The 24,667-nt window shown below is 39.3% G+C and overlaps 2 protein-coding genes across 4 annotated transcripts in view; one reads left to right on the top strand and one right to left on the bottom strand.

Moving 5' to 3' along the window:
• Nucleotides 1–24,667, top strand: part of LOC6535750 (heparan-sulfate 6-O-sulfotransferase 3-B) — an 84,867-nt gene that overhangs the window by 22,783 nt on the left and 37,417 nt on the right. The gene's annotated exons all lie outside the window — the stretch shown is intronic.
• Nucleotides 10,139–16,403, bottom strand: LOC6535752 (phospholipid-transporting ATPase ABCA3). Its single transcript, XM_002096339.4, has 9 exons — nucleotides 16,067–16,403; nucleotides 15,550–16,009; nucleotides 13,733–15,491; nucleotides 12,310–13,638; nucleotides 11,895–12,104; nucleotides 11,545–11,833; nucleotides 10,854–11,489; nucleotides 10,655–10,720; nucleotides 10,139–10,589 (listed from the first exon to the last, which is right to left on the bottom strand). Exons 1-9 carry the CDS (start codon nucleotides 16,282–16,284, stop codon nucleotides 10,175–10,177), a joined length of 5,382 nt encoding a protein of 1,793 aa, XP_002096375.3. The 5' UTR covers nucleotides 16,285–16,403; the 3' UTR covers nucleotides 10,139–10,174.

The following is a 24,667-nucleotide window of genomic DNA, read 5'->3' as shown; positions in this document are numbered from 1 at the left end:
AAGGCATAAAGTAGCTGGTAGCTAGGACCGCAGGCCATCCCTACAGAGCATCCTTTTCTAGCTACTTTCCTCTAATTTCATGCCGTGCCTGCTTTGGCTACAGATTTTGCTGTTCATGCACTGACAACTATTACTCAGTTGCTTTGCCTCTTGCATATCTTTGACGCACTTCCAGTATGTAAGTAAAGGGTATCTTACAGTTGGGACACAGAACTATACTGTTGTTCTGGTTTAAGTATTGCAATGTTAAGCAGTTACATTTAGGTTTGTATCGTTTCAATGTACCTGTGCCAAAAGACACATTGCAGACATTTCGCAGGTCTGGCCAAATTTTCCGTCAAGTGCGTCGTCGTAGACATCGAAACGTTGACGTTTCCGCTGATGTTGGCACGTGTAGAGGGAACAGTTTGCTTTTGTTTTACGCTTTTCATCCTCAGGGGTTTTTTGGGTTTCCGAGGAGGCAGCTTAGAAAGGTCTTTGTGTGTTTTGACACTCTTTTCGCATTAATGACGGGGCACGAGCAACATTGTTGTCTACTTTCGAGGTGAGTTGGATTTCGTTAGCAGCTGCGAACGTGGCTGTGCCAAATATTAATAGCATAATGTTCCGATAATGAATCTTTACGTTTATAAATTTCTCTGCTCCCTAACAATATCATCTTTCGTGTTTGTTGGCTACAGATTTTGCTGTTCATGCACTGACAACTATTACTCAGTTGCTTTGCCTCTTGCATATCTTTGACGCACTTCCAGTATGTAAGTAAAGGGTATCTTACAGTTGGGACACAGAACTATACTGTTGTTCTGGTTTAAGTATTGCAATGTTAAGCAGTTACATTTAGGTTTGTATCGTTTCAATGTACCTGTGCCAAAAGACACATTGCAGACATTTCGCAGGTCTGGCCAAATTTTCCGTCAAGTGCGTCGTCGTAGACATCGAAACGTTGACGTTTCCGCTGATGTTGGCACGTGTAGAGGGAACAGTTTGCTTTTGTTTCACGCTTTTCATCCTCAGGGGTTTTTTGGGTTTCCGAGGAGGCAGCTTAGAAAGGTCTTTGTGTGTTTTGACACTCTTTTCGCATTAATGACGGGGCACGAGCAACATTGTTGTCTACTTTCGAGGTGAGTTGGATTTCGTTAGCAGCTGCGAACGTGGCTGTGCCAAATATTAATAGCATAATGTTCCGATAATGAATCTTTACGTTTATAAATTTCTCTGCTCCCTAACAATATCATCTTTCGTGTTTGTTGTTAAACGTGTAATAACACAAAGTACTACATGAGAGCTCTATTTCAACCCAAAGAATTTCGATTCAAGAGATCGCTGGTTCTTAAAATATACATTAAACTTCAAAGAGTGACGTCTGAGGCGTTTTTTTTGATAAACGGGTACTAACGTTTTAGCGCCCGCCAAGAAAGGGGGCATGAAAAATAATAAGGGTCTTTTGAGGGTTCTCTTTCCCAGTATTTGTTTCTTTAACTTTTTTCAGTCTTTTTTTTCTGTTTTTCTTTCGGCATCCTTTTTGTCTTTTTTTTTTTGAGCGAGTGGGTGTGGAACTTAATAGGCTTTTTTCTTGGTTTCGGTTAACTCGCCTTTGGGATGTAGCTAACAAAATGACCCGGGAATCCATACACTTCTATATTTAAAATACATCATAACCAGATTTAATGACTGAAAATGTATTTCTTTAATTTATATTCTTTTCTTTGTTTGTCTTTTCAGGTAAGCTTTGGATTCGCATCTAAAGGGGTAAAAAAATATGAATCTCGATATTAAATTCTAAAAGTCTAAGTTGAAGCCTTTAACAGAGAATAAAAAATTGGAAAGGATTTGGAAAGGAAAAAATTACGCTTAAATTTAACTTATATTTTTAAATTTAATTTGATTGGAAAGAATATTAAGTATTTTAATTAAACTGATATTCAAAAAAAAAAAAACAAATCTACGAGAAATATGTTTCGGAGATATTTTATATTTTAATATGAACTTAGATTCGTGTAAGATACCATGGAAAGTCAATCCAACTTCCGAGCACCTTAATTAAATTAAAGTGCAATTTCCGTTAATGAGTTCCCGCTCTGCTCCGCCTAAGCAAACTAAGCAAGCAGAGACAACTCAAGTAAAGTGCTTGAGTGCCAAGACAATTAACCAAATCATAAAATCAATTAGGCGAGCATTGCATTTCATCTTAATGTTCATTGACTTGACAAATAAAATGGCGAAGCCAAAGTCAAACAATTTGATATGGAGGCACGCACACCACGCTCCACGGACACCCCATTAAACGCGCACACACACTAACACACAGTCGCAGGACACAGGATACACACACATTCGCGCAAAACACACACGTGGAAGAGCGGACAAACATCTGCCCAATTAGAGCATTAAACCTAATGCCAACACGATTGCAATTAATTACCGAAGAAATTAAATTCCATGTTCAACACGTAAATGGCGAAAATAAAGCGCGCTTTTCCCGGACTTCTAATGCTTTTCCGTTCTCCTGGCCGCTCGATAAAATGGCCCACCATTATGTGCGGTTATAGCGTTGCCTCTAGTGCCATGCCCCCCATCCAACCGCCACCTTACCCCGCCCCGCCCCGCCAGCCCTCAAACAATAACGTGTTGCCACGTTAATGACGGCACATGGCAGCGGACTAGACCAATCCATGATTGCACTTAACTTGTCCCGGGTTTTATGTCTTTCCACTTTTCTCGCGTTTTATCTGCGAAAAAACTTTCCACGAGCTGGGGACAGAGGGTACCAGTCTACGTACATATATTGGTGGTGGCCAAATTGTGGGGCATACTTGTCAATCGACATTACGACATGACCGTACACTTCTGTCCTCGCAGTTTTTATGTGACTTCGCATCGGCTATCAGCGGACACCGTTATGTTTGCCATTTGAAGCGCAATTGAAGTGCTATTAAGTGTTTGGAAAATAGTTTATGAATACGAATGGAAGTTTGGATGTGTAATTCAGAATCGCATTGTTATTTCAATGGCCTGGGAAATAAATATTGTCATTAAATTCTAATTATACCCGTTACTCGTAGAGTAAAAGGGTATACTAGATTCGTTTAAAAGTATGTAACAGGCAGAAGGAAGCGTTTCCGACCATATAAAGTATATATATTCTTGATCAGGATCAATAGTCGAGTCTATCTGGCCATCTCCGTCTGTCCGTCCGTCTGTCTGTTCGTCCGTATGAACGCTGAGATCTCAGGAACTACAAAAGCTAGAAAGTTGAGATTAAGCATACAGACTGCAGAGTAATAGACGCAGCGCAAGTTTGTCGATTCATGTTGCCACGCCCACTCTAACGCCCACAAACCGCCAAAACTGCCACGCCCACACTTTTGAAAAATGTTTTGATATTTTTTCATTTTTGTATTGGTCTTGTAAATTTCTATCGATCTGCCCAAAAAAGTTTTGCCACGCCCACTCTAACGCCCACAAACCGCCCGAAGCTGCCACGCCCACACTTTTGAAAAATCTTTGGATATTTTTTTGAACCATATTCTGTTCATCAAGTTCGAAACAAAACCCAAAACTGGCATTCTTATCTGCAAGTGCCTCTATAAATAACTTGGCAATATGGTTGTAAAAATGAAATGCTATTAAGCCTTTTCGGAGTTTACAAAGTTATTTACGAGTCAAATATGGATCATAGGAATCTTTTATGTTAATTGTAATTACAATTTCAATCAAATTAATTTCTTCAATTAAATCTGAGCCGGAAAATGAAAGTCTTGAATAGGAATATTGGTTTGCATACGACATGGGCAAACAAAGTTTAATGGACATCAAAGTCAGTGATCCAGCGTATCAAATTAGGCCTTAATTTAAGAAATACAGGAGTAAAATTATTCAACCGACAGAGCTTAAACAAATTAGTTGAGTTAAAAAGTTTTGTTTACATTTTTGTTAAACGGGGTTTCGTTTACCTCCGACTTGTATCCATTATGTAAGCACGTGTTAACGTTACACGAATTCAGGTGTGCTGCTGACACATGTAACGAGGCGCCTAAAAAGAAAAAACATCCAGTGAAAAGTTAAAAAATGGTCCTTTATCCTCCCATTTTTTTCGGGTTTTTCCGCCAAATCATTTGAAAGCGCCTTAAGCTAAAAATTCGCTTAGCAGAAAGAATTTATATTTTTACCCTTGCCAACTTTTGCGAACCCAAAGAAAATGAGAGCAAGTGAAGCGTTATGAGATGGAGTTATGAGGGGGGACTCGAAACTACTACCTCGACTGCATTCTTTAAAGCTTTCCCAACTTTGAAAGTTTCTACGCAGACTTTATGATGCCTACTTTTCAGGGCAACGTTGCAAATTCTTACCCGTTTGCAATCTTTCAAGCGGCTTAAGCGTAAACAAACCTTTTAATGAGTTTTAAATCGTGTGAGGGCTTATATGAAATGGTTGTCCAAATACTTAATCCACAGAATTTCAATTTTAGATACAGAAATTAGCCTTTCTTGGATTTCTTTTAAATCGATTTTGAATAAATGACTGAAACCTTAAGGTGGTTGCAGTCGCAAAGTTTAACGTTTTCCATTTGATGCGATTGGGTGATTTCAAAGTGCTCAGATGACAACTGACAGGACATGTGCATAGTAGTACCAATTTGCAAACAGATGCTAAAAGCGCATAATCACATGTCAAACCGAGAAGTCTAGAAGTCGTACTCTTCCCCCGTCTCTGTCCAGCACTCTGGCACAAGTGTAATTAATTACTAATACGACGTGTTTGCCATGCTTAACCGAGAATAGTGGCACGCACACACTGCAAACTATTCGCCTAAACTATTCGCACTTCAAATGAAATATCCTGTCGAGTACTCCGGACTGTCTCAAGTGTCCGTGCAAGTTGGACCATCCCTCCTTTGGACTCCATGCATCCATTCCGCCCCCCTTATGTGCATTAATATGATTGTATATATGCGCATTCTAACAGCCTCTGACCACGCCCAGTTGTCAGCTCGCCTCGCCTGCAAAGTGTTAAATAACAAGTTCAAGTCAAAGTTTCCCACCCCACTCCAGTTGCAGGAAAAAACAACTTTTCGCCTTCTAGCCTTATAAATGACTCTCGAGGCTTTTGAGTTATGAAATGAGCTCCTCTTCTTCTTACCACCCACTATTTACCCACTGATTCACCCACCGGTTCACCCACTAGTTTGCCCAAAGCTGAAGCAAAATGATAAATTGTGGCTGGGTGCGCCCCGTGAGACATTCGAAATATGCTGGTAATTATTTTGTTGAATGTCGCTCAGGTTTTAGTGCGAGAATTTATTATCATCATTCTCACGCCGGACAACGCCCATATAGACTCGGCGATAATAAATTTGCGCGGGTTGGTTAGCATTGTCCAGGATCGCAATTTATAAATGAACTAGTTGAAGCTGAAATTTTGGTAAAATGAACACAATGAACACACCACAAACCCTTTTTAAGCCTTTTAAAACATAAATAAATTGTGTAATTCAATTTTGATTTGAATATTTATTATTAATGTTTAACTACATCTACCCTTACGTCACGCTTATTCATTTCGCGGGGAAGAGCGCAAAAGGGGACGTAAATTTTTAGGGCACCTGTCTCACAGCACCATTACAATTAGAATTTAGTTGTTTTGACAGCTTACTCAAAAAACGGAATATGACAGCAAAGCCTCGTTGATTTCAGCCAAGTCAATTGAAGGCAGTTACTGGCATGGGCCAGTTGATACGGAAAACAGCCAAGGCGATTTATCCTGCCTCTGAATAATGTCAAGTGCAGGCGGGCAGAAGAGTCAACAAAGCCAACTGACAACGAAGGGAAAACCAGTAACCAGTTAGGAAAAAACCAAGCTTGTGGTGGAAATTGGGTTTACTTGTCACTGAAATATTCACACTTTGGCAATAAAAATATTGCGGTTGTAAAATTCATTTTTGTATTTTTGACAGCTGTCTGTCGAATATATTTTAAAGAATTTACTCAAAGTATTCTGCAGCTAGGAAACAATTAAAAATGCAACTGCCAAAGGAAGTTCTTCCTTCATTTTATTTAGTAAATTAGCAAATCAAATAAAACATTTGTGGCCAGGGCAATTTAATCATTAGGGGTTGAATGAAACTCTCTTCGTTGCCTGCGTTTTGAATTTGCCACCTTTAAGCTGGACTGCGGAAATAAGTTTTTATTTGACCCCTTCAGCCCAGTTCAACAAACTAGTTTTTCTGTTTTTTTACTGTACTAATTGCTTGTCCATTTTACGGGCTATGGATTGTGGGTGTGCGGGATTGAGATTGGGATTGGGCAGAGGCGAAAGGCAAGAGGATGCGAGTAACTTTGAACCAGGTTGCTATGTAGGTCGCCAATTGGATTTCAGGCAATTAAAAGCGGATTAAAACGGCTGTGCGTTACGGCAACTGAAAAAGAAAACTCGGTTCTTTTTGCATTATTTTTTAATCTGATTGCGTTTTGTCGCTGTCGGCAAAGCTTCTTCACAGGGGATTCCCCGACTTTCTGGGTTCAAAGAGGACTCCAGTCTCTGGTGCTCGCTTGTTAGAGCATTTTTATGCGTATTAACAAGGTAATTGCAGCAGCTTTGATGGGCTTAAACGGGCGAGATATTCGTGTTTATAGGGGCGGCGGGGATCTCAAAGGATAAGACTCTGCGATGTTGACTTTTTGTTGTTGTTCCTCACATAAGAGGACTTTAAGGGGCGGAGAATGTAGCCCACTGCTCGGAATTGAAAATTATAATACTTTGGAGAGTTACTGCAAAGCTGCTTTAAGCGAATATATTCCAAGAATGGAATTCTCTTTACTTTGTGCCGTACATTCTTACTTATACATTTATACATTTATATATTTGTATTTAGCAGGGGCTTAGCTGCGTAGTTATTAACCTTTCAGTGTTATGTCTTGTAGTGTTATTTCTCTTATTACTATACTATCATACTACTTTCCAATTCCTTACTTTACGAATTTCTTTCAAACGCACCAGACAAAAGGCATAAAAGCCTAATCAAGCCACACCTGCTTAGGTCGCTTGCCTCCGTGATGTTTTTCACAGGAATTATTGAAAAGTTTTCCCGAGTTATTTGAGCATTAAGTAAACGTCAGGCATAACGTTAATGCTTTTATAATACATAATGTGGAATAGGACAGGCGAGGCCGGGGAACAGCTCCAACGGGAGCAGTGAAACACGATCCGGGGACGAAACACGCTCAAAAGTATGCAACAAAGTTATGCAAAGTGCAGCCAGCATGCTGCAGCAGTCGTGGGAAAGACAGCTCCGCTTGCCACTTGAGAAACAGAGCTGCGAAAATTCCCAAGCAGAGGGAAAAATGGTAGAATGAAAAGTAGTGTTACAAAGCATAATGGGCCAAAAGGCAGGGGTGCACGTCTGGTCGCTCTACGACATTTTGCCTGCCAACTGCAACAGGATGCAGGTTAAGTTCTTGACGCCACCGCCACTTCCAACTGCACATCCACATAAAGTGACAAAAGTTATGCATGCGCCCGTGCTAAAAACCAGGGCGTGGCAAGTGTCAACTTGTTTGATTTAGCTCACAAGTTGGAGCCCGAGCGTATAAAATGGTGCATAATAATCAGCGGAGCTCTCCAAGTGGCAATTTCTCAGGCACCAATCAGTGCCTCATTACATGCAACCTGGCTGGACTGCCACCACCTCACCCGATCCCAGCTATATCAGCTTCCGCTGCCATAACATGCTGACGTGTTTCCGGAACACACACATACTCACTCTACTCACTCATAGCAGCGAACATTACAGTAAAATAAGGTGAATCGAGGTAAAGAGTGTCGGGCGCATATATTTTCTGTGATTTATTATTTTATGCCAACAGCAGTGAAAACACGTATAAGTTGCTTAAAGTTGCAGGTATTGAAAAACTTAGAAAAGGGGAAAGGTAGTAAAAATATGTGGTGCACCATTTGCGAAGCTCCTGTAAAACAATAACTCATAATACATTTATACTTGAGGCAAAATATAACAAGAGAGAACGCTTTAGTCGAGTTCCCTGACTATCTGATACCCGTTACTCAGCTAGTGTAAGTGCGAAGGACAGTTTTTGGCGGTTTGTGGGCGTTAGAGTGGGCGTGGCCAAAAGATTTTTGGCGAATAGATAGAAATTTACAAGACTAATACAAAAATGAAAAAATATCACAACATTTTTCAAAAGTGTGGGCGTGGCAGCTTTTGGCGGTTTGTGGGCGTTAGAGTGGGCGTGGCAAAAAGTTTTTTGCAAATCGGTAGAAAATTACAAGACCAATACAAAAATGAAAAAATATTAAAACATTTTTCAAAAGTGTGGGCGTTGCAGCTTTGGGCGGTTTGTGGGCGTTAGAGTGGGCGTGGCAGCACAAACTTGCGACAAACTTGCGCTGCGTCTATGTCTCTGGAGTCTGTATGCCTAATCTCAACTCTAGCTTTTGTAGTTCCTGAGATCTCGACGTTCATACGGACAGACAGACGGACAGACGGACGGACAGACGGACATGGCCAAATCGACTCGGCTATTGATCCTGATCAAGAATATATATACTTTATATGGTCGGATACGCTTCCTTCTGCCTGTTACATACTTTTCAACGAATCTAGTATACCCTTTTACTCTACGAGTAACGGGTATGAAAATGTGTTACTACTATTAAAAATCTAAGAAGATAATACAAAAAGTTGCCTTATTTTTTATTAACCATAACATAACATTTACTAGTATTACTTAGTGAATGGTAAAATATTATTAAAAATGGCAGCTCACTTAAATCGCAAAAAAAGTTCGGGAAATAATGCCGCAAACATAAGCCAGTCTTAGAAAAAAAATATTTTTGGAAGCAATTTTTCAAGAAATATAGAATGAAAGTACTGCTTCAAGCTGTGTAAAACGAACTAAGCAATTTATTTGTTACTCAGTTGACTACAATTAATTCTGTACTTCACACAAGTAACAAGTTAATATATCAGCATTACGCCGCGCCAAAGAGTCAGCGCCTTGATTTTGCGCTTAACTAATTTAAGCTTTCGCTGTTGCTGCTTTTTGGCTACCATTTTCTTAATTTTCTTTATTTTCCCCATTTTCACTTTGTTTTCAAGAAAGTTTTGCAAGCGAACTCAACTCGTCCTACTTTCCCTCGCGCAGTACGGCCGTTCGCAGTTTGCCGTTTCCGCGTTGCTTTGCAAAATTAGTATTTGCCATCGTTGTCGTTTGGCTACCCAGCTTTATCTAAAGCACCATTGGTTGCAGCCCAGCAACAATTTGTTTTTTGCTCCGGCAAACGCTACCTTGGCCAACACTTGATAACCGGGAAACTTTCGCCTTTCGGTTGCTATTTCTCAAAATGGTCGCCAAAAGTAGGACTTTAATTCAAGATAGTTGTTTAGCTGAAACATTTTGGACTACGCAGTGCTTCAATCCAACTAATCAAATCTATGTAACTTGTTTTAATTATCTCTTGAGGTGATAACCATAGGGTAAACAAGGCAACATCGCATTGAAAAAGGAAAACAATATTTATTAAAAACTTGTGTGATACCAAAAAGGCATCAATTAGAAAATCGGTCATTTTTAAGTTTACGTTTGATTTGATTTTGCAAAGTAAATGCAATTTTTATAAACATATGTACAAATTTAGTAATAATATTGGTACAAATTGTACCACGTTTTCTTCCCCATATACGCATTTCTTAAACACCTGCTGAGGCAATTAAGTATGCGCCATTCATATTCTGGGGCTCATCCTTGGTTTAAGCTGAGTTCTTCTTATCCTTAATTGCCCCGTCGAATGGTCCTTGTGTGCTTTTCGGCCTGCGCCTCAATTTTCGAATAAATTTTTCCCGGGGGCTGACGCGATGGCATTTAAAATATTCAAGGCATTTGACATTTTAATCAACCGTTGCCCTCAGAAGTCAGCCAGGCACACCAAAAAGCTTAAGTGCAGCCCCAAAAGGATGACGGAAAAAAACCGGTAAAACTTGCGGAAATTCCTTAATGAATACAAATACGGTCGACTGCTTTGCTCCCCTTCTTTGGTTTAAAAGCTATGTAAGTTGAGGTGTGATATAATATAAATATTTCTTGTAATATAAAAAAATATAAAAATATAAAATACAAAACAATTTTGATTTTCATATCGCGATGAATTGTTGCCATTTTTTTCATTTTCCGCCTTTTTTAACTACCATATCATCACTATCAGTACTCTCAGATGAGGTGGTAGGCCTTTTCTTAAATTGTTGCTTATTTTCGTTACTTTTCTGCTTATTTATATCTTCCTTTTCAACTCTCTTCCGTTCATCCTTTTCTTTTCTTGTATCCGTATCTGATTCTATATTTTTTCTTTGGCTTTGCTTGTCATCTGAACCTTCGCTATTTTCAGTAGGGTCTAGGTCTATGAGCTTAGGATCGTCTTCCTCATCTAGTATTTTGTATATTTCGTTTAGGGAAACTTGCGTTATGGAATAGTCCTCCAACTTTCCTTTATCTCGTAATTTTTCCATTTGGTAAAATAAGTTGGACAACGTTGTAACATTATTGTTTATGTTATATATGAGATAGTTTCCAAGGAATTCTCTTTAAATAGGATACCACTCAAGATTAGATTACTATCGTCCATTAAGTAATTAACTGGATCTTACCGTAACGTGGCCAATGGAAAAAGTTCCTCCATATCAGTCATTACTTGCTGAATGTTTCCTTTCTGTCTGAAAACAAATTAACAATAAATATTATGATTCATATTCATTAGTTAACTGAAAATTCACGAATTCTTTAGCCAAGCAGCTAGGATTTTTAAGAACTGTTTGTCCTGATACATTTTCGAAACACGGTACTTACTCTTCCGCACTGGCATTGACTTTAAGCCTTATCATTATGGTATTAGTTACTTCTGATCGCAGTTGCTGCAACGACCCGACAAACATCATAGTGCCGGAAACTAACAAACCCACTGTTGAGCACAGTGCATTCGCCTCCTCCATGCTCTGGGTGGTCAGAAGTACGGGTCTGCCGCTCTTCTTTACAGCCTCCAATTTTTGACAAATAAATCTTCGGGCCGTTGGATCGACATAACCATTCGACTCATCCAGACAAATTACCGATCCGCAATCGATAGCGAGGGCAATATTCAGTTTTCTCCTGTTCCCACCGCTATATGTCCGAATTTGCTTGTCAAGTTGATCCTTAAAGCCGAATTCGATGGCAATTTGCTCTGACACCGTCTTAATGTCTTTTTTCGGCACTCCATGGAGCAGGCAATAGATCCTCAGCACTTGTCGACCGGTGAGAAATTTGAAGGCCGTGTCGCCCTGGGGACAGTAGCCGACCTCCATTTTTGCAGCTTTCCTGTGTTCCCTAAGACTTTTTCCTCTCACATAGATGTTTCCATTGGTCATGTTGGTCTCGCCCGCAATCATCCGGAAAATAGATGTCTTTCCAGCGCCTCGAGCCCCCAGAAGGCCAAAACAGTCGGCGCTATTTATACTCATATTGTAAAGATATTTAGGAAATTAATTAGTTAAAAACATACGGTCTTATCGCAAATGACACTAATTGGACGGCTTTTGTGCGGCAGTATTTCTTAGTAACCTGGTCCACAATTATAGGATACTCATCATGTTCGTACTTCGGGATTTGACTGACACGTTTTTCCTCGTCCAGAACTCGAATATTTTTCTCACTAATATTCCAATTCCGGTTAGATTGCTTTTGCTTAAATCTGTAGCCAATTTCGTATCCAAAAGTCGAAAACCAAAGAAATAAAAACCAAACTAAGCAGTGGATAATTAGTAGCCAAACCTCTATCCAATTATTTTCGGCTAGTCAACAATAAAACAAGTAAATATATTCTTTTACATTACGTAAAATAAAAGTACTTACGTTTGCACGCGCAGAACACGTTACAAGATCCGAATTTGCAATCAAGATCATCGATGGGAGGAAGTACTTCACGGTCGCAATATTCACGCGAGGCGAGGCATTTAAATAGGCCAAAGGCACCCACGTACATTGGAAGTATCGCAAATACTGTCCTAAAATTAACATCCGTGAGTAATTTGAACATGTAGAGAATGTAAAATAGCAGTCCGCCTACAGAGAAAGACAACTTAGATTATTTATTTATATCATTGAAAATGGAATCTGCATTTTATTTGCAGATTTGCGTATGCCTTTTAAAAGAATTTATGTACAATCTACATTCCCTACATAGAGCTGTAAAGATCGACTGAACTATATTATTGTAAATAGCCATTTGGTTTGTCTTATTTTATACAAAATCTAATTTGTTACTTACCCGTCATTACCAAAATCGTAAAGTTTCCAGCAAACGCAGAAGTAGGCTGTCTAAACAAGAAACTACATAGGTACACAAATGGCAAGCAAGCAAATCCAATAAGTAGAAGCATTATAAACACTTGGTACCACTTTGTTAAGTGATATATTGAAATTGTTAAAGCCACCATATAAATTGCAAAAATAAGGAGATCGCCAAGAAAGTGGGTTAACCAAAAGTGAGATAGGGTCACTCCGTAAATTTCTTGTTGTAATTTTAGATACTGCACTCGCTCCTTTGTTACAAATACGGAAAAAATGCTTAAAGCTAGGGCAATATATGCTGTTATTATAAGAAGTGAACCGAGGAGCTGCTTTCTTTTGCCCTTTTCATTCAGTAATGTTGAAGAGGCTTCCAGAATAGACAGCTGAGCAGCAAGTTGATTACCATCACCAGGTTTATAAAGAGAATCATAGTTATCAGCGGGTGTGGTGGAGGTACTTGGTTTGATGACAATATTATCATCTTCTTGAGTTTCGTAGTCCGGATAATCTTCATAGTCCGGATCATTCTGTCGTTTAGATCTGCGCTTTGTCCTTGATATTATATCTTTAAAAACGAAATCATGAAGATCTCCCCTGTTTACAAAAATACTGAAATCGTTTTCTCCAAGCACTGCCTTTCCTAAGGCATTGTACACCAAATTCATGGCTATAGGTGCCGAGTGTTCGAAGGCATCGCTATTGAACCAGGCTGTGACAGTCGACAAATTATTAAAAGTAGCACCAGAGACGTATTTTCGCCTAATATCCCGGCGTACTAATGGCGATGCTTTCAATAGATACGAAAAAATTGAGCGTATCCTTTGAACGGTGGCAGGCTCTTTGACCGATTTGACATAGGCATCTCCTGCGCTCTTGTACAAGTCATTATCAATTTCGAGTAAGACGGTCATGTCATCATAGCTATAATAATCCAATGACAATGGGAGCACAGGTGGTATATCTGTTTGACGGGTACATTTTTCTAAGCTGGCAGTCCAAAGTACTACGACACCATAAAGAAGTGGAATGATGAGGATAATAATAAATATGAGAGCTCGCGACGCTATGTAATTAGTTTTTTTTATAATCATTGCCTGCCATTGGGCCATACAACTTCCTTTTCTCCGATTCTTTGGTTCCCAAGTTTCTATTGGGTATATGGACGCTTTCGGTTTTAGGATAGAATCGTTTTGGAACTCCGATTTCGAGCTTGACTCCACCGTCTGCTGATACCTAACTAGTGAGCTGGTTGCTCTTTCCTTCGACCGAACTGACTTCTCAGTTTGGAGTGAAAAATCGGCTTTATCTGCAAATCAAATTGGGAACAGTGTACATAATATAGACCCCTATAGTTTGAATATTGAAAGACCTATAGTATATATAGAAAGCCGTAATCTTACCTTTATCTTCTGGATCAGCACCGCCCCTGTTGCGTAAGCCCTGACCATAATCCAGACTGAGATAGATCCCATCCAGACTTGTATCGCTCACTCCAAAACTGACGACATCGAGACTTTTTTTATTGTTCTCCAACTGTTGGAACAACTCCGGGAAGCGGTTCATTTTGCATCGTGGCAGTTTGTAGTTCACATTCGATCCGCGGAACAACGGTGTAGTGGTGGTCATATAGAGCATAATGAGGTCTGTCAGTTTCTCCGCTTTGCTGTTGGGAGCCATCTGGCAGGAGAGTGTAAAGCTGGCGAATTGCAATTGTTTTATGTATCCCAAAGTGCCGAAGCACAGAATCTGACCATCGTTCATGATAGCTATGCGGTCAGCAAGGATTTCACCCTCCTCCAAGATTTGGGTTGTCACTAAGATGGTGCGTCCACGTTTTTCCTTCTGCAAAAATCGCCATAGCTCGTGGCGGCCAACGGCATCCAAACCGGAGGATGGCTCGTCGCAGAGTATTACCTTGGAGCCGGCACAAAGGGCACAGGCCAGTGACAATCGCCGCTGATTCCCTGGTGAGAGTTTCATAGCGTCCCTCCTCTGGAAATTGAGCAAGCTAAGCTTGTTGATGTAGATATTCGATTCCAACATGGCCTCTTTTTTTGTGTAGCCCTTTATGCGACTAAAGAAGTATATGTGATCCCTTGCACTCATTCCTTTGAAAAGAACGCTATGCTGCGGGCAGATTCCCAAACTACTTTTTGCTAATTTTGGTTCGCTAACTATATCGTATCCATTGATCAGAGCTGTTCCCGTAGTGGGTTGCAAAATCCCGCAGAGCATCATTATGGTGGTAGTCTTGCCAGAACCTTTATGTCCCACCAAAGCTGTAATCTCATTTTCGTGCGCATTCAAAAATAGATTTCTTACTATATTGCGATATCCGAAATTCTTGGAAAGGCTTCTGATTTCCACGCCAATTTTTGAGTTAATGGGTACATTTTGAAAATTTTCTTGTGTTCGATCATCAAGATTAGTAAACGGTTGTCCCAATGGAGAAGTTATGGGTGAATTTCCATTGGATGATTTCTTTGAAAGGGGAAGAAGCGGCCCTTGGTGGAAAACTGAAGATACATATCGGTGTGGACACCAATATCTTTTTTGGCATGGATAGTTCCATGGCTGAGGCACTTCAAACTCACCAGGACGCAACGCCTCGACATACAGGCAGATGAGCAGCTCGATCCAGCTGATCGCAAACATGATTAGCATGTGGGCTACTATGCTGAGCTTATGGCCGTTAGAGGCGGTACTGTCCATGGTGTGCCATTGCAATCCCACCGACTGCATCTCCATTGTGGCCACGGAAGCCAAAATGTAGAACAGCGCAGAGTTGAGTCCAAAACTGGCAGCCGTTTGGGATGCAACACTAGAGTCTTCCGCACCCACAATCAGAAAGGGAATACCTGTGGCCAAGTATATCAAAAGTGTGGCCACGACAGCCGATAAACTTTTTGAGAAAAATGAGCTTACGAAGAAGGCAAAAAGTACTAGTGAGTGGACGTATACAATAAAAATTAAGATCAGGCAAATCAGGTTGCTGAATTCATAAACCGATCCAATAGCAAAAATAATAATCATAATCATCACGCATGGTATCAAAAGCAACATTGATTTGGTATACCAGGCGAACCAGTGAACACTATTACCAAATCCCATCGCGCGTAGAATAGCTTTTTGCCGGCGCTCCTTTTCAGCTACTACATACTTTGCAACAAAATAAGGTTTAGGGATTTTATTAATGTACTTAGTTAGTTTATCATACCTTGGCAATCGTGATGCAGGGAAGAAAAAATGATGTCAGGGTCAGGTATGTCATGGCTTTTGCCGACTGCGCATAATGATTGGGCACATATAGGGGGTATGGAAAATGATTCATCAGAACACGTGGAATCTTCTCTTTGCCAGCATTCCTATGATATATGAAGATTTGGGACATCCGCTCTTGAAGCAACAAAAAGCCCGATTCGAAATATTTGAAATCTTTCCTTTTTATAGATAACGGCATAAATATTGTTATATTTAGCACTTTCGGGCAAGATTTTATGTCATGCCATTCACTAGGGAACGCAATCCCCATTGCTTTTTTGTTGGTCATCAAATTCAAATAGAGTTCAGTGTTAGAGTCATACACATCGACATCTTTAATGCCGGAAATATTTGCAAGCTGATTTATTAATTGCTCAAGTATCCCATTGTTAGGTGTAAAATATAATTTCTCAAATCTAAATATATATATATAAAATCAAATAAATGTTGACTTTAATGAAATATTTACTTACAAACTAGTGTTGACACTTTTCGGGCCGGGAGTCTTTTCTACTTCTATATCAGGGGGAAATACTGATCTTGCTACTTTTGTGCCAATAGTAAAAATGATGGGCATTAAAGCAAAAAGCAAAATGATCATAACAAGTTCTACCACATTTGCAAGTTGTAGTTTTATGTCCTTCCATAGAAGTAACCGGTACTTTTGGCAATAGGTCAAGTTTCGATTCATTACCACTTTGCTCCTCCACTGTTGTGACCACGCCAGTGTCTATGGAATCACTGTTGTTCCCAAAATATTTACTATAACATTTGTATATTTTTCTGACTTAATGAGATTGGGTTGCCAAGCCCATTTTAGTAACATGGCATATTCTTCTGTTTCTTTTTTTTTTTGCGTGTGATTAATAAAAACAAGAGAGAACGCTATAGTCGAGTTCCCCGACTATGTGATACCCGTTACTCAGCTAGTGGAAGGGAGAAGGAGAGTCTTAAACACAGTTTTTGGCGGTTTCTAGGCGTTATAGTGGGCGTGGCAGAAAGTTTTTTGGCAAATAGATAGAAATTTACAAGACCAATACAAAAATGAAAAAATATCAAAACATTTTTAAAAAGTGTGGGCGTAGCAGCTTCGGGCGGTTTGTGGGCGTTAGAGTGGGCGTGGCAAAAAGTTTTTTAGCAAATCGATAGAAATTTACAAGACCAATACAAAAATGAAAACATATCAAAACATTTTTCAAAAGTGTGGGCGTGGCAGTTTGTGGGCGTTAGAGTAGGCGTGGCAACATGAATCGACAAACTTGCGCTGCGTCTATGTCTCTGGAGTCTGTATGCTTAATCTCAACTTTCTAGCTTTTGTAGTTCCTGAGATCACAGCGTTCATACGGACGGACAGACGGACATGGCCAAATCGACTCGGCTACTGATCCTGATCAAGAATATATATACTTTATATGGTCGGAAACGCTTCCTTCTGCCTGTTACATACTTTTCAACGAATCTAGTATACCCTTTTACTCTACGAGTAACGGGTATAAACATTAAAATGAAAACAAGATGAGGGAAGAGAAACATGGACTTAGTTTTAGGGCCATTGGCTAGAAACAATGGCTTATATGTACACCGATTGTTAAGATGACCAATATCGCAAGGAGTTTACGATTTTATGAAACTTTAATTGTACTTTCATACTGGAATTGCGGGACTAGCAATTTTTTTGACCCGTTTGCTCAGAAAGTTAACACACTTTCTTTGTCAATATTGTAAGATTAAGTAATTACTTTTAATTAGTGGCATTAATTGCATAATATCAAATCGAATTTTTTCAGTTTATGCGACAGTCTTTGCATTACTTGTGAGAAACAATCTTATATAATTACCATATTTTCATATTATAAATACTACATGTTTTGAAGAAAGGAGTAGAATTCCGCAGTACAGCAAACATCATGTAGCTTTCTTTTCTGCGCTTTGTGTTTTTCCAGGACGAACATTTGCTGGTCTTTTAACCGCACGACACACACATTTTTCCGCTAGAGGGAGATACATTAATTGCGGAATTTTGTGGGTGGCAACATAACTAACGGCAATTAGCTACATTATGCCACGGCCCACACACACATTGCCACACAGCCACCCACACATCCACAGTCGTTTTTCAAAGTACCCGGTCAAGCTTATTTTGGAAATTTTGTGGCTCGTGTTCGTGGTGTGGTCATTTGGGAATTGCAATTAACGCATAGTTTCATTTTTATTGCCATTTGAGTTTCATGATTCGACGGCGTTTATCCAACCCAAGTTTAATCCACTTACCATCTTTTCCATGAACGCGAATGAATAAAAAGTCCTGCGAACCTAAAAAGAAACAGTGCAAACTTTGCAAACTGCACAATATATACCTATAAAACCTAGGTTTTACATTCATTATAATAAGCATAACAAGAATCAAGTAATAAGGACCACATATAACTATTAATAGGTTTTTATTTCAATTTACCCATTAAAGCTTTTTATATTGGTGTCTCACTATAATAATTTGGAAATGGCTATTACATTTATTTCAACTAAGCTAATTTCGTAAATGGCATAGCCAATGCAATTGTGAAACTACGTTTTAAATTGGATTTTCCTCTTGTTTACGGTATATCTACCTCAACTTAATTAATTTCGAAACTGTTTAAAAAGTACCCACGTGGCTAGGAGTATTAGCCTGGTAGTTTTATTACCTTAAATGACCATTACAGGTGGCGCCGAAGTGGTATTGCAGTTGAAATGGCAACTTAACCAGCACATCCAGCCATAAAATGGGAAAAAATTTGCACAGTTTAATATATAAAACAAAATATTTTACTTTGCTGAACTTAATTAGAATATAAAGCGCAGGATAGAGATGAACCATTACAAAGCAATTACTTTTTTTTATAACGGTGGGGTTTATTATACCCGTTACTCGTAGAGTAAAAGGGTATACTAGATTCGTTGAAAAGTATGTAACAGGCAGAAGGAATTGTTTCCGACCATATAAAGTATATATATTCTTGATCAGGATCAATAGCCGAGTCGATATGACAATGTCCGTCTGTCCGTCCGTCTGTCTGTCCGTCCGTATGAACGCTGTGATCTCAGGAACTACACAAGTTAGAAAGTTGAGAGTAAGCATACAGACTCCAGAGACATAGACGCAGCGCAAGTTTGTCGATTCATGTTGCCACGCCCACTCTAACGCCCACAAACCGCCAAAAACTGCCACGCCCACACTTTTGAAAAATGTTTTGATATTTTTTCATTTTTGTATTGGTCTTGTAAATTTCTATCGATTTGCCAAAAAACTTTCTGCCACGCCCACTATAACGCCTACAAACCGCTAAAAACTGTGTTTAAGACCCTCCTTCTCCCTTCCGCTAGCTGAGTAACGGGTATCAGATGGTCGGGGAACTCGACTATAGCGTTCTCTCTTGTTTTTGCTATATTGTTATGTAATTTATTTTAATAACTCTCAAATGAAGAGAGCTTTGTTTGCTGTTTAAACCGAAATTTTACCTATATTTACGTAAACAAAATAAACAAGAGAGAACGCTATAGTCGAGTTCCCCGATTATCTGATACCCGTTACTCAGGTAGTGGAAGTGCGAGAGAGAGTCTTAAACACTGACAGTTTTTGGCAATTTGTGGGCGTTAGGGTGGGCGTGGAAAAAAGTTTTTTTGCAAATCGATAGAAATTTACAAGACTAATACAAAAATGAAAAAATATCAAAACATTTTTCAAAAGTGTGGGCGTGGCAGCTTTGGGCGGTTTGTGGGCGTTAGAGCGGGCGTGGCAAAATGTTTTTAGCAAATCGATAGAAATTTAGAAGACCAATACAAAAATGAAAAAATATTAAAACATTTTTCAAAAGTGTGGGCGTGGCAGTTTTGGGCGGTTTGTGGGCGTTAGAGTGGGCGTGGCAACATGAATCGACAAACTTGCGCTGCTTCTATGTCTTGGGAGTCTGTATGCTTAATATCAACTTTCTAGCTTTTGTAGTTCCTGAGATCTCGACGTTCATACGAACAGACAGACGGACAGACGGACGGACAGACGGACATGGCCAGATCGACTCGGCTATTGATCCTGATCAAGAATATATATACTTTACATGGTCGGAAACGCTTCCTTCTGCCTGTTACATACTTTTCAACGAATCTAGTATACCCTTTTACTCTACGAGTAACGCGTATAAAAATCAAAGATTTGAATATCTGTTCTACTTATCTTATCATAGCCCAAGAAAAACTGCAGACAAATGGTTATTTTAATGTGGGAAATATTTTATCCTTCTGTTGCCTGTACGTCTAGTGTAAATTCTCATATACATACAAATATTTTGCATTTTAATAGCATCATTTGCGTTTTCCATTGGCTGGAAATAATTTTTCCATTTGCATTTAAATTCTATGCAGACTTATGATCTTGGCAGCCCTTCGAAAAAGCGCTTCTACAAATTTATAAACACGCATAATGGCAAGTTCGATAGGCAGCGATTCATTGGAAATTCGACTTTTCGACGAATCCACTATTTGGAGTGACTGTAATTTCCTTAGCTGCGCCGGGCTCTTTTGCATTTTAATTCAATATGTCAAAACGAGTCGTTAACAATGGAATATGCGGTCGACAGCCACCCAGTAGTCAACAGCTGTCAGTCAAAGCCGTGGTTGGCGCTTTGTGGTTCCTTCCAAACGGTGGCAAACCATTCCTCCAATCTTTCACAAGGTTCTAGGGGACTAGGCTGTGTGCGGTCGTCACTCTGTCAGTTAGCCAGTCAGTCAGTATATCAGTCAGTTGTCTACTCAACCAGTCATTTAGTTAGTTGGTCGTGCCACAAAACGCAACTTTAGACATTGGCCCCCAGCTCGGAGACCGAGTATGTCTGCCACTCATAGTGCGTATCCTTCAAGCTTGACGCTTAATTATCTAGCTTATTCGAAGGCTCCTGTTGATGCCTTCTTGGATAGGGGTGGTTTTGGAAATTGTTATATATGAACCAAAATTTACATAAGAAAAAATGCAATTATTTTAATATCCCGATTTTATTTTTTTCCTTTTTCTTTTTATAGTTAGCAAATTAAGCATTGACCGTGGTTTCATAGTCCTATTAGTGATTATCACTTACCACAAACATGCCAACTGATAACTGTGTTTAGCTCTCACTTTTCGCGGTCATTATCCCTGTGACTTTCATACATATACGTAATGATTGGCATCAAAGAAATAGTTATCAAATGAGCAACATTTGGCTTTTTATTGGTATTTAAGCATTACATTCTTAACAATTTATAATATGTGTGTTACCGATTGCTGATTGTATTTTCATTAGTTCATTCATTAATATACTTCAACCTAAAATGCTAATTATTAAAGTCGGAATTCGCCAGTTGATTCAAGCACATCCAGTTTCTTATCGTCAACATCGCTGTGTTCACGGTGCGTATGCTTAATGTTAGTATTGTGTTGTTTATATTTCAATTGAGTGGGCTAATTTATCTTGTTCTCCTTGGCGATGCATACCATCTCTTCTCATTCAATGCCCCCGCCTGGGTTTGAAATAAAAATTTCCAGCAATTTCGGTGCGGTGGAAGTACAATTTATCACATTGACGCTGATGAATTGTTCGCTTCACACTATGACAACTTTATCGTTGACTCTGGCTGGGGTTGGTGATGGTGTATTCCTCTAAATTCAAGCCCATTCCACTCCGTTTACTACTTTCAGCTCTTGTCCCTGAATTGTTTCTGGTGAATTGCTTGTAAAATGTTTTGTAACTGTCACGGCTTGCTTTCTTTAGCACCTTCCTTCTAGCTCCTGTTTTATTTGTAATGATTTAACATTGCTTGTTGCTTCTCGAATATTTATTAAAATGCCCTTTAAACAAAGCAGTCCATGCGTTCGATATTGCTGCACCTAGGTCAAAAGTGTTTGCACAAAAAAAAAAGATAATAATACTTCATAATATTAGAAATATTTCAAAATATAGGATATATTTTAAATTCTAAGGGCTGTGTTTTCTTAAAACCATCTTTGAGTATCAACCAGCTCTTCAATTAGTAGGTCGAGAAACGCTTTATGAATAATTCAGCGCAAAATACCACCTGGCTGTTTTGTTTTTTTTTTTTGCATGCAAGTGAAAAATCGCAATCTTTCAAACTCCAATCAGGGGTACATTTGTATTGTTGGGCATATGCTTCCCTGCAGCTGTTCCTTCCTCTCGACACACAGCCTTGTATATGTATATTGTAGATCTGGTTGTTTTTGGCGCTGTAACTGCTGCCGTTATAACTGTCACTTGTCCTCGATACACTTGTCTGCCTGTCTGCCATGATGCCGCTCCTCCTGGTGCTGATGTCACTACTGCCAAGTCCTACGGATGGGACTCCGCAGACGTAAAGGATTGGAATGTATGCGCGGCAAACCAAAAACTGTAGACGAGAAATTGATATTTTATGGTTATGAATTATTACCAGCGACTATCTGCCAGAGCTCTAGAGATAAAAGAGTTTCCCCTCTTTTATCGGGGACAAAAGTCCTGAGAGGAGACGCCCAGTTCGGTTGTAAAATGTATGATGGGAGCCATCAATATAAAGCACTTTTCAAACTCTCGGCGGAAAATGAGGCACATGAAGGGTGAAGTAGCCAACTTTCAATGGGATTGTGTTAAAAAGTTACCAAACACAATAAATAAGCACAGGCATTACCCGCTGTTGAGTGTTTGAATTGAAATAATACTGCTGAGTGGCGCAATATTGGCTTAGACTGGATTTTGTGCACTCGTCGGTAAACAAATAACTTTGTGTATGCATATGAAATGCGATTATAGTGCACTTGCTTGGGTCTAAGCTTATGGGAATTTAGAAAATGTAGAAATGTAACTTCCATCCAGGGCTGATGAATTATACAATGGAGAGACATAAATTGTGAGTCTTCCATGTGCAACTACAATTGAAATTCGAGGGTTTTCACTTTGTCCTTATTGGCTTAGACTAGTTTAATATCAAATTGATGTCAATACATTTTTGTGGAGCAACACTTGAATTGCTCCACTTAAAATTCCTCAACGTTGTGCGGTGCTGGGGCCATTTGACCGAATGGCTTTTTGAAATGAAGCCAACTACTTGTCACACCCACTAGAGAGCATATGGGCCAAAAAGAAAAGGAGGCCAAAAGGAGACCCATGGCTTGGCCCACACACACTTCTCCGCACTCTTCAAACCTTTAATTGTTTGCCCACTGCGTCCCTTTGACATGTGGCGAACAAAAGCATTATCTAAAGATAGTCTCAAAAGAGTCGGTGACCCTTGATTTGAGTTCCACACACGGTGTGGAAACAATAGTGTGTTTATACGTATTCTACAACCATGAAATAATTACATTTAATTATTTATAATGATCCACAAAGTATTTATGTGGCCCTAAATCCAATTAAAATATTGTAAAAATTTGCTATAACTAGGTAATGAAATTTAGCAAGACAAAACGTATTTATTAATCAAATATTGACGATAAAAACAGACTTTAATCTTAATCTTAGGGAAATAATATATTTTATTAGAAATATAAGTTAGCATAAAAGCATAATTATGATAATCAGTTTGAAAAAAAACAACAATTCCTTATATGCATTTGCGTTTTAATTACTTTGGCTTGGGAGAACATGAACAGTTTGATAGGATCACATCCTTTCTGGCCAAGCTTATTGCTCATCTCCACTGCCTCCCCGCCCGACTGAAGTTGCCTGTCTGGTCGAGTGCTCCATTCACTTCCTGCAACTCCAAGTGCAGCGGCAGTGGCAACAGCAATGGCGTCGAACAATGCAACTGCCGTCGCTCCCGAGGAGGCGCCATTGGAGTGTCTGACATCACGTGTGAGGAGCAGCAGCGGCGGATGACAGTTGACATGCTGACAGACTCGAACTCGTCCTCCGACAGAGACAAGTCCTGCCACCAGCGATGCCAATTTGGCCCTTTTCAGGCCAACCAACATCCTTCACTCGAAAAGCTCGATACGGAAAGCATTCCGCTTTTAGCTGCAAGTAATAAAAGTACTGAATTGAATGCCAAGCTCTGGTTACTAAGAAGAACTTTGAAAAGGGATTCCCTTGATGTTTAAAAGAAATAATATGTAAGGACTTACATTTATTGGATTTTTAAAACGGTTTAGCTTTGATTTATTTTTCTAAATAATATTTAAACATACAATATTTGTCCTATACTCGTATTAATCACAATGTATTTAATGCATATAATCACTTTTTTCATCACTGCTCAGTGATATGACTGCTGTAAGCGCCACCCCTAAATTACAATGTGTATGCTGCATTACGTTTAATAGCTGCTCTCCCGCAAACTCTTCGGGCATTCAATTTATGTCCTTTCACAAACATCTTATACACACGTTTTTGTGTAGAGCTTTCTGAATTTTTCATACGTTTCTTCCCCCTCACGATTTTTGTACATAATTGCTTTCAGGGTGCTTGGCTGCTATGACTTTTTGTTACGATTCGTTGAGAGCCATGATTTTATTTTAAATGAGTTTTGATTTATGCATTAAACACATAATTGTACCAGATTTCACATTTCTCTTTTGCCTTTGTCGCCGACTTTCTTTCCTTTGTCCTCGGATCCTGGCGGAGGATTTGTCTGTCGTTTGGTGTGCATAATTTAATGTTTGGTTTGATTTATGCAGAGACGCTAAGGCAGTGAAACTTGGAAAAAGGTTTTAATATAACAAATAAGTTGGGGATTTTCCGAGATGGGTTCGCAAGGCATTTGATCTCTGCAGAGGAAAAAAAAAGAAAGCGACAATTGAAGGCAAGTTTTAAAGGAGTCAGGTGCCCACACTACCAAAGTATCTCCGTTTTTGGCAACAGGAGGAGTACGTATAAGTGTAAGCTAGTCCTTGGGCTAATCGTTCATTAAACGTTGACTAAGTTTTTCAGCCAACGCCTCTACAGAAATTACTTAGTAACTTTCAAAAATGTAGAATATTTTCCATTTTACACTTACAATCAGTTTTTGCCCCTAAGCGCATAATTCCATTAAATGAAAACTCACCCTCAAAATCTCTCGCACAAGGCACAGATCTC

This window comes from Drosophila yakuba, chromosome 3R (assembly GCF_016746365.2).
Source record: "Drosophila yakuba strain Tai18E2 chromosome 3R, Prin_Dyak_Tai18E2_2.1, whole genome shotgun sequence".
NCBI lineage: Eukaryota > Metazoa > Arthropoda > Insecta > Diptera > Drosophilidae > Drosophila > Drosophila yakuba.
This window is presented reverse-complemented; position numbering and strand designations above follow the sequence as displayed.

Excerpts from the sequence above, each read along its gene's own strand:
- LOC6535752 (XM_002096339.4), bottom strand. The coding sequence starts at position 16,284 with ATGAATCGAAACTTGACCTATTGCCAAAAGTACCGGTTACTTCTATGG. Across the intron at positions 16,010-16,066 it reads AAAAGTGTCAACACTAGTTT|ATTTGAGAAATTATATTTTA; the intron begins GTAAGTAAATAT and ends ATATATATTTAG. Across the intron at positions 13,639-13,732 it reads TGCTGATCCAGAAGATAAAG|ATAAAGCCGATTTTTCACTC; the intron begins GTAAGATTACGG and ends TTTGATTTGCAG.